Source organism: Bufo gargarizans, chromosome 4, assembly GCF_014858855.1.
Source record: "Bufo gargarizans isolate SCDJY-AF-19 chromosome 4, ASM1485885v1, whole genome shotgun sequence".
Lineage (NCBI taxonomy): Eukaryota > Metazoa > Chordata > Amphibia > Anura > Bufonidae > Bufo > Bufo gargarizans.
In genome coordinates this window covers 1484072-1494436 of record NC_058083.1, presented here as the reverse complement: position 1 = coordinate 1494436, position 10365 = coordinate 1484072, and the positions used below count along the sequence as shown (strand labels likewise).

Sequence of the window (10365 nt, the reverse complement as noted above, 5' to 3'; positions counted from 1 at the left end):
AGAATGACCAGACAAGGGTCCAGTCATCCTGATGGATACAAAGAGCTCAGATACAAAGAGCTGAATGCTAGGTGCAGCAGGCGGGAGATCAAAGGCATCTCCCGCCTGTCTGCAGCGCGTCCCCGATGTGCTGGCCGGCGCAGTGACGTCATATCACTGCACCGGCCCACGTGGATGATGGGCGGCGCGGGAGTGCGGGCGGCCGGGTTTAAATATCCGGCGGCCCGGCACTTAAGTTGGTTAGGGTCAGGGCCCCCACCTGGAAGAGGAGCGCATCCTGCGCTCAGGAGAGGCCCCCCGACCAGACCCACACCCATATAGGAGAGCGCGATCGGCGCTCAGAGGAGACGGACCAGACCCCCCCCCAACCACCTGAACGAGAGCGCAGCGCCCCGGGCTGGAGTAGAGCTGTCGAGCCTCCCTCCCTGAGGAGGACCCCCCTTGGACAACGAGCAAAGCGCTGAGTATCACTATCCCACCAACGATTATTTGCCCATAACCCCTATCCCACCAACGATCCCTGTACCTCCTCCCATATCTACTTGCAGGGTATTAACCCTTGCATGGACCTGATCCCTAAACCCTTACACCCAGGGGTGGGATTCAAATTTTTAACAACAGGTTCCCTACTCAGCGGTGGATACGCAGCGCGTCACGAGTCATGACACATTTACATACACCATATATATGCAACACAGTCACGACATATTTACATACACCATATATACACTACACACAAATACACTATATATACACTACACACATACCACTCAACTTTTAAAAAGCCTTAGGAGCTAAACTCTGGAATTGAAGCGCTCATCTCCTGCTGCCGCTGTAATTTTAACAACCGAATCTGGAGCACCTGAGGGAACTGGCTGAATCCCATGTCGGATTCTTGTTCGATAGAATTTATGAAATTAGTGTAAAAACAATACAACTCATTTTCAAGGTAAAAAAATATCCACATACCAGTTTATAATCTTATATTTTAATATTCATCAGCAAACGGTAAGGTACAACACAAACATTATGTGCCATTTCAAGTATGTGATATCTAGTGAACACATTGACAGAATTCCATCAAAAACTAAAGCTGGCTGATGATGTATCATCAAAAGAAAGTTAAAGATAATGGTTTGGAAACAACAGTAAAATTACATACAGAAAATCTGTCAGCATCCATTGAAAGGGAGAAGAACTGAGGACTGGCCAAGCTACAACCAGGTCTCAGCTCTGCTACTCCCAGTCATTACCTGGTGGCACCAGACATGCCATGCAGTACACTTCACCAGCTAGATCTACTGGACTCTCCAGTGCTGCACAGGTTGTCAGGTGTCAGCATGTAATGAAAGGGAGAAGAACTGAGGACTGGCCAAGCTACAACCAGGTCTCAGCTCTGCTACTCCCAGACATTACCTGGTGGCACCAGACATGCCATGCAGTACACTTCACCAGCTAGATCTACTGGACTCTCCAGTGCTGCACAGGTTGTCAGGTGTCAGCATGTAATGAAAGGGAGAAGAACTGAGGACTGGCCAAGCTACAACCAGGTCTCAGCTCTGCTACTCCCAGTCATTACCTGGTGGCACCAGACATGCCATGCAGTACACTTCACCAGCTAGATCTACTGGACTCTCCAGTGCTGCACAGGTTGTCAGGTGTCAGCATGTAATGAAAGGGAGAAGAACTGAGGACTGGCCAAGCTACAACCAGGTCTCAGCTCTGCTACTCCCAGACATTACCTGGTGGCACCAGACATGCCATGCAGTACACTTCACCAGCTAGATCTACTGGACTCTCCAGTGCTGCACAGGTTGTCAGGTGTCAGCATGTAATGAAAGGGAGAAGAACTGAGGACTGGCCAAGCTACAACCAGGTCTCAGCTCTGCTACTCCCAGACATTACCTGGTGGCACCAGACATGCCATGCAGTACACTTCACCAGCTAGATCTACTGGACTCTCCAGTGCTGCACAGGTTGTCAGGTGTCAGCATGTAATGAAAGGGAGAAGAACTGAGGACTGGCCAAGCTACAACCAGGTCTCAGCTCTGCTACTCCCAGACATTACCTGGTGGCACCAGACATGCCATGCAGTACACTTCACCAGCTAGATCTACTGGACTCTCCAGTGCTGCACAGGTTGTCAGGTGTCAGCATGTAATGAAAGGGAGAAGAACTGAGGACTGGCCAAGCTACAACCAGGTCTCAGCTCTGCTACTCCCAGACATTACCTGGTGGCACCAGACATGCCATGCAGTACACTTCACCAGCTAGATCTACTGGACTCTCCAGTGCTGCACAGGTTGTCAGGTGTCAGCATGTAATGAAAGGGAGAAGAACTGAGGACTGGCCAAGCTACAACCAGGTCTCAGCTCTGCTACTCCCAGACATTACCTGGTGGCACCAGACATGCCATGCAGTACACTTCACCAGCTAGATCTACTGGACTCTCCAGTGCTGCACAGGTTGTCAGGTGTCAGCATGTAATGAAAGGGAGAAGAACTGAGGACTGGCCAAGCTACAACCAGGTCTCAGCTCTGCTACTCCCAGACATTACCTGGTGGCACCAGACATGCCATGCAGTACACTTCACCAGCTAGATCTACTGGACTCTCCAGTGCTGCACAGGTTGTCAGGTGTCAGCATGTAATGAAAGGGAGAAGAACTGAGGACTGGCCAAGCTACAACCAGGTCTCAGCTCTGCTACTCCCAGACATTACCTGGTGGCACCAGACATGCCATGCAGTACACTTCACCAGCTAGATCTACTGGACTCTCCAGTGCTGCACAGGTTGTCAGGTGTCAGCATGTAATGAAAGGGAGAAGAACTGAGGACTGGCCAAGCTACAACCAGGTCTCAGCTCTGCTACTCCCAGACATTACCTGGTGGCACCAGACATGCCATGCAGTACACTTCACCAGCTAGATCTACTGGACTCTCCAGTGCTGCACAGGTTGTCAGGTGTCAGCATGTAATGAAAGGGAGAAGAACTGAGGACTGGCCAAGCTACAACCAGGTCTCAGCTCTGCTACTCCCAGACATTACCTGGTGGCACCAGACATGCCATGCAGTACACTTCACCAGCTAGATCTACTGGACTCTCCAGTGCTGCACAGGTTGTCAGGTGTCAGCATGTAATGAAAGGGAGAAGAACTGAGGACTGGCCAAGCTACAACCAGGTCTCAGCTCTGCTACTCCCAGTCATTACCTGGTGGCACCAGACATGCCATGCAGTACACTTCACCAGCTAGATCTACTGGACTCTCCAGTGCTGCACAGGTTGTCAGGTGTCAGCATGTAATGAAAGGGAGAAGAACTGAGGACTGGCCAAGCTACAACCAGGTCTCAGCTCTGCTACTCCCAGACATTACCTGGTGGCACCAGACATGCCATGCAGTACACTTCACCAGCTAGATCTACTGGACTCTCCAGTGCTGCACAGGTTGTCAGGTGTCAGCATGTAATGAAAGGGAGAAGAACTGAGGACTGGCCAAGCTACAACCAGGTCTCAGCTCTGCTACTCCCAGACATTACCTGGTGGCACCAGACATGCCATGCAGTACACTTCACCAGCTAGATCTACTGGACTCTCCAGTGCTGCACAGGTTGTCAGGTGTCAGCATGTAATGAAAGGGAGAAGAACTGAGGACTGGCCAAGCTACAACCAGGTCTCAGCTCTGCTACTCCCAGTCATTACCTGGTGGCACCAGACATGCCATGCAGTACACTTCACCAGCTAGATCTACTGGACTCTCCAGTGCTGCACAGGTTGTCAGGTGTCAGCATGTAATGAAAGGGAGAAGAACTGAGGACTGGCCAAGCTACAACCAGGTCTCAGCTCTGCTACTCCCAGACATTACCTGGTGGCACCAGACATGCCATGCAGTACACTTCACCAGCTAGATCTACTGGACTCTCCAGTGCTGCACAGGTTGTCAGGTGTCAGCATGTAATGAAAGGGAGAAGAACTGAGGACTGGCCAAGCTACAACCAGGTCTCAGCTCTGCTACTCCCAGACATTACCTGGTGGCACCAGACATGCCATGCAGTACACTTCACCAGCTAGATCTACTGGACTCTCCAGTGCTGCACAGGTTGTCAGGTGTCAGCATGTAATGAAAGGGAGAAGAACTGAGGACTGGCCAAGCTACAACCAGGTCTCAGCTCTGCTACTCCCAGACATTACCTGGTGGCACCAGACATGCCATGCAGTACACTTCACCAGCTAGATCTACTGGACTCTCCAGTGCTGCACAGGTTGTCAGGTGTCAGCATGTAATGAAAGGGAGAAGAACTGAGGACTGGCCAAGCTACAACCAGGTCTCAGCTCTGCTACTACCAGTCATTAATACAGAGAAAACCAATGCAAAATAAACCCACATGCCTAAACTGCCATTAGTCATGGCGCAACATAAATAGTTGTGGCCGGGCTTACAGGACTACTCAAAGAAGATTAATTAGAGTGTATGCTCCCTAAACACAGCAAAAAAAAACTTTAAAATAACTGGAGCACATTCGATGTTAAAAATGGTACTAAATATCAACATTGTTAAAGAGACAAGGTGGACAGAGAAAGAAAAAGCACCACCCTGGTGGGATACAAATATATGTATGAAAATACATTACATTACATATCCAGAAGTCAAGCTGAGTACATAAGGTTAAATGCCCAAGGGCCAAGCTGAATACATACATGTAAAAAGAAACTGAACGGTTAAATCACACACCCAAAAATTGAGCTGAATACATGAAATGAACGGCCCAAGGGCCAAGCTGGGTACATGAATGTGGTGTGGTAGGATAAGTGCCTATGAAGGATAACTACCGCTGATTACATATATAAGGATGAACAAGCATAAGGTAAGCTGAATATAGTGATCCATAAACACAAGGCAATGAGGAAATGCCCAAGCCACAAATAAACTCCAGAATTTGCACACGTGGTAACCACCAGTACCAAAAACAAGGAAAACAAACCACCACTGCAGATAAAGACTGTACAAATGCTTAGATCTGGTCTATACAGCTGTATTACCTGATTTTACGCTGTGTGCCCGATCAAAGCACACCTCAGGGTTAGATTTTTGCTGCAGCTGACTAGCGGCTATGCTGTGGGAGAAACTTATTTTATGCTGCTAGCGCCCTGGCCGGTAGCGCTGCACTGCTAGTGGTAAGGGATCGCGTGCGCGCGTTCTGGAGCCGGCTCGTGACGTCACTCCTGCAGCTACGGTGTGCTTGTTTTAGTGTCACAAATAAACTCCATTGCTATCCCATTAAAACAAAGACCAAATAGCTGTGGAATTTTCATCGTATTGTTTGGCTGCCTTTTTTTTAACTCTGAGGTCTGTGGCAGTGTGGTGGTTTCTCCGTAACCAAGACTTAACATATATTTCCGGACCCCAGCTTGATATTGGTTTGCCAAGAATTTTGATTGTCATAAGATGTGATATATTAGAAACTGTAAGTCTGCTTCTTTCATGTGTGGCAATGTTATTCATGATACTAAATCCTCTTTCAGCTTCAGCGCTACTGACAGCTATGACCCGAATAATTTTCTTGGCTTGTTGAATAGAGGGTGGCAGGCTGCAATCTGAAAAATATCTGTTGTCTATGTAATCCCGGAAATCATTAATTGGAATGTTACATTTTATCAGTTCATTTAACTGTCTTAATTGACATTCCCCTTCTGGCCACGGAGATAGTGTGAGGTCAGATGGCCAAGAATTGGGTTCAAGTAAAGAGAACAAGGACAATAACTTTTTGTAGCGGCTTGCGTTTTGGACAACTGTACCACTGTCCATTTGTCTTGTATTTGCAGTGGAAAACAACCTACTTTTCATATTGTCTATTACGCTCTGAATTAACTGTGCTCTTGGAAGACCAGTGTTTTTAGCACTCACTTGGAAAGGAATATCTTTAAATGGCTCTGTTCTAATCATTGTATCAATCTGAACTTCATGCTTCCCTGGATTTTCTTTTAGGTTTTTAAGGGCCCTAATACACCGACAAAGAAGTCTGTCTGCTTTGACAAGAGAAACATCCCGGTCTTGTAAAGCAAGGGATAAAAGGGAGAGCTCCTCAAGAATTTCGATCATTAAAGCGAGATCTTTTAGGAAACACAAGTTTTCCATTTTTTTCTTCATTCCCAAGAAATTCTTATAATTCGAAAAGTGCTTATACAGAGCTGGATACGCTCTCCATACTGCCTTGGCAGCACGAGCACTACAAGCCACCCACCGAGGACCTAGGATTCTACCAATCTTTACTATCTCCAACTCTAGATCTGCTGCTATGTTATGAAGCTCTAACTGATGTTTGTTAGATACATGATATATGCTATATATTTTTTCTAGGAACATTTTAAAGTGATTAACTTGGGATACAGAATTAATTGCATCATCAAGAGCAAGTTGAACCCTGTGGCTCAAACAGTGCCATATGACTATGTTTGGAAATTCTCTTACAATTCTAGTTGCAACCCCAGACTTGCTACCTAGCATTGCACTGGCACCATCTGAGCAAAATCCTATCAGATTATCTTGTAAATAATCTTTATCAAATCCATTTTCACTTAAGCAGTTGAAAAGTGTTTCAGTTATCACCTCAGCAGTGGTTGAGTCAAGCTCTTTAAGATCCACAAATACATTGACAGGATCCTGATGTGTTGAAAGCTCACAACGAATATAGATGACTAAAACACTTTTCTGTGCCACAGTTGAGGATTCATCAATTATGACACATAATTTGCTCTTACAACTGGCAATTTTAGAAAATAAAGCCTTCCTTATTTGTGAGGATATATGTTGAATTATCGTAATGGCAGTTTTCCTTGAGTGAAGGCCTACTCCAACATCCACACCATTAATTTTCTGCAATTGAACTTCTCCTTCTATGTCAGCCATAGGCTTATTATTTAAAGCTAAACTGTATACTATATTAAAAATATGAATTGTCGCAGCTATAGCTTTCTCATTGAGCCTGTCCATTGCTGTTGGTAATATGCCAATTTTGGCGGTATTCTGAAGTTTCTCTGCTTTATTGTGAGATTTAGAAACACTGTGCTCTCTAATTTTTTTGCGAACAGAGGCCTGCTGAATCAATTTGAGGGTGCCACTTGGTTTTACTAAAAAGTTACTCCACTCCTCTGAAACATGGCATGCCTTAGCTTTTTCTATTCCCAAAGACCCTCTGACCTTACTACACACATTGCAACCTAATTTTCCATTTTTAACCTGGATCCATGGAAACAACTTGCTAAAATATTCAAATTGTTTTTTGGACCAACATGATATAGTGCTTGTACATGCCTCTTCAACTGTTAACACATCTGAAACTGTACCATCATCATTGCCAACAACACTTTCAATATCATGCCTATCAACCTGTTCCATTGGAACTTCATGGTCAATTTCATATATAGTATTTTCATTAAGAACAGCATCCTTCTCAGTGTTAGCTACAACATTATTATTAATGTCATTTACACACAAGTCCAATTCCTGAGACTGTATTGTTTTTTTCTTTTTGGATGAATCGAAAAAACTAAACAGTGTAGCTTGTCTCTTCATTTTGTTTATATTCTTCAGATAATAAAAGGTTTGATCAAACCTTGAGGTGTCTTCAGTGTGTGCTGGCACTGTGTAAGCTTCTTCCAATACATAGTAGTAGCTGTAAAGATATATATGTACCAAAAATACAGTTAAAGTAAACCTAAAATAACGCTCGAATACCCTAGTAGAACGTGATTATTTTTCCACTGCTTGTAAAGTAAATACTTTTTGGTTAATGCTTGGCCAAATCTCTTACCAGCAACTTTCCTATCCTACTGTTGTCATAGACACATAGTTGTTGTTCACCTGATTAAAACACTTTCTCTTTTGTTGATCTACGACTCCCTTTCCAAATTATGAGAATTTTTTTTTTAAATACAGAAGATTAGGCCTTTGGTGCAATGAGGGTGTCACCATTGCTTTTGTGGCACCCAAGCTCAACTTCTTTCTGTGACCAGCCCCTCCCTCAATGCTTTGATTGATAGGGCCAGACAGTGGTAAAGTAGCCTGTTTCTGAACCTAGCTGTCAGAATCAGGAAATTACATAGACTGAATAAAACTCACCAAATGGTAATCTTAAGTAGCCCAAATCCTGGAACTTGAATGACATATGCTGAATGTTGCCATGTAGGTCTTGGTATACATTCGATGACCCTGTGGTGATATAAAAAAAAGTATTAAAAACTGATTTATAGCTTTCTTAATACAAATGAATATAAATTAAAATAGAAGAATGAACCTGAAAAATCTGTAATGCTGAACACAACCAGTCATATCACTCTTGACAGCTACAATCAGATGTTAATTCAGAAATAAGGTCCAATTTCACACAATATTAATGAAGTGATACAGATGGTGATGTCTCCTGGAATACAGAGGTAGACATTATTAAACACACCATAAACAAAGAATAGATTGTAAGATGGAGGGAGTAGCAAGAAATACACACCTATAGGAAAGCTAAGCAAGCTTGAATTATGACCTAGGGTGACATCTATAGCTGTAGGTCCTTCTCTGCAGTAACAGTCTGTAGTGCAGAACTGCAAAAAAAAAAAAAAAAAAAATTATATATATATAAAATAAGGTAATTTACTAATGTCAGTTTGGTGTAAGAAAAATAATTTGCAAGACCCCTTTGAAGAAGCCAATGATTAGTTGCTATTAAAGCCTTCCCCAACTGAACAGACAATTTTAATTAGTTACAGACAAACCTTTTAATTACTGAGTGTAGTCCACCGTAGTCAAGGAGAATCACACACACAAATGACACAGAGTCATTAAACTGCTGGATTTTTGCTATGTGATTCTTGACCGGGGTCCCCCACTACTGACCGGGGGACTACACCCAGGAGAAGGTAGAACTGAACCACTAAAGGCTGATTCTCACAACAGAGAAACACAGCCCCATGTGTCAGCCACTTATGTGGTTCCCCTGACCAAAGCTGACTGCATCATAGTGATTTATGATTTGGGATACAGCCATGTCATATCTGATTTTGGATCTAGTGATGAGCACAGTAAATTAGACTCCTGATGTTATAGAAACCATCATGCACTCAGTCTGTGTCAGGAACCACACGTCTCTGAGAGATGCAGCTGAGGCTGAGCCAATCCTTAGGTGACTTTAAATATAGTTGAAAATTCCACCAGAAAACCCACAGGTACATGTTTTTACAAAGTTGGATTTTTGGAGTGTAAAGTATGGTGCAGATTTTGTTGCTGATTTCCTGTGTGAGAATCTCTCCATTCAATTCAATGTCAAACTGTTTCTGCAGTGGAAAACAGTGGAAACCTTAACCAGGTTTTGGCTGAAAATCACTGATTAAAATCAATGAACAAACGCTGACTGTGTGACTAAGACTATGCAATAGGTAGTGGTACAAAAGCTCTGACACACAATTTTTAACACTGGCATTTTAGATGCCGGTGTTAATAAACCCCTAAGCTGGCGGTGGATCCGCCGAAGTTATGAAAAGGTTCTGGCCTATACATAACTTCAATGCATCCAGTGCCAGTTCTAAATGTAAGATAGCTTCTGGCACTGACATTAATTCACGGTTCAGCATCTGTAACTGAGAAAAACAACAAAAATGATATGGCCTAAAAGAGTCCAAATTAAAACTCACCTCATGTACTGCTTTCGATGATTAGGTCAGAGTCCTTAGAACTGTTCAGGTTGGAGTTGATGACGAATGACGTTGGAAAATGGACTATATTGCTCAGTGGTAGTTAGATCCTTCATAGGTTTCAAAAAATGCAGAAGAGCAAATGCCTGTAATGTGCCTATATAAAAAAAAGAAAAAAATAATAATTTCAGCCATGTGCACAGTCTATTAAGGGAAGGATAAAATTGATAAAGAATGGGAGGTCATTCAGTGACAAGTGAATCTCCTCCTCACTGAACTGTGTGCTCACTCGCTGAGTGAAAATGGCCAGCAGCGGGGAGGCAGAAGACAGCACACTGCAGGTTGGCTTTGCAAACTAAAGCGAAGCTACATTTTGGCGCACCCCAACCAAAACACACACTCCCGCGCCGCTCACCTGGCCCTGGTCCCGTCAGCAGCAGTTGGCTTCTCCTCTGTGTGGTCCTCCTATCTTCTCTCTGCCTCAAACAATCGCTGGCTTGAGGAACCTATATTCCGCCTTATAAGACACACCTAGGTTTTAGAGGAGAACAATTAGAAATACATTTTTTCCATTACACCTCAGGTCAGACCAGCAATCAGACCCCTATTGTTAATCAGACCTCAGATCAGACCCCCATGTCAGCCATCACCCCTCAATGTCACATTTCTCCCCAGATGGCCCCTCTGT

The 10365-nt window shown here is 44.1% G+C and overlaps 1 protein-coding gene across 1 annotated transcript; it reads right to left on the bottom strand.

The window, feature by feature from the left end:
• Positions 1-787: 787 nt before the first annotated feature.
• LOC122933984 lies at positions 788-9798 on the bottom strand. Its single transcript, XM_044289081.1, has 25 exons — positions 9678-9798; positions 8501-8591; positions 8291-8416; positions 8116-8205; positions 5532-7669; positions 4188-4250; positions 4025-4087; positions 3862-3924; positions 3699-3761; positions 3536-3598; positions 3373-3435; positions 3210-3272; positions 3047-3109; positions 2884-2946; positions 2721-2783; positions 2558-2620; positions 2395-2457; positions 2232-2294; positions 2069-2131; positions 1906-1968; positions 1743-1805; positions 1580-1642; positions 1417-1479; positions 1254-1316; positions 788-894 (listed from the first exon to the last, which is right to left on the bottom strand). The coding sequence occupies exons 3-25, from the start codon at positions 8323-8325 to the stop codon at positions 788-790; spliced, it is 3567 nt and encodes a 1188-aa protein (XP_044145016.1). The 5' UTR covers positions 8326-8416; positions 8501-8591; positions 9678-9798.
• Between the last annotated feature and the right edge of the window lie 567 nt (positions 9799-10365).

What these genes read in the sequence shown, in the direction of transcription:
- LOC122933984 (XM_044289081.1), bottom strand. Translation starts at nt 8,325, where the DNA reads ATGACTGGTTGTGTTCAGCATTACAGATTTTTCAG. An exon ending in GGCATGTCTGGTGCCACCAG is followed by an intron (nt 3,762 to 3,861) that starts GTAATGTCTGGG and finishes CAACCTGTGCAG; the next exon opens with CACTGGAGAGTCCAGTAGAT. An exon ending in GGCATGTCTGGTGCCACCAG is followed by an intron (nt 3,599 to 3,698) that starts GTAATGACTGGG and finishes CAACCTGTGCAG; the next exon opens with CACTGGAGAGTCCAGTAGAT.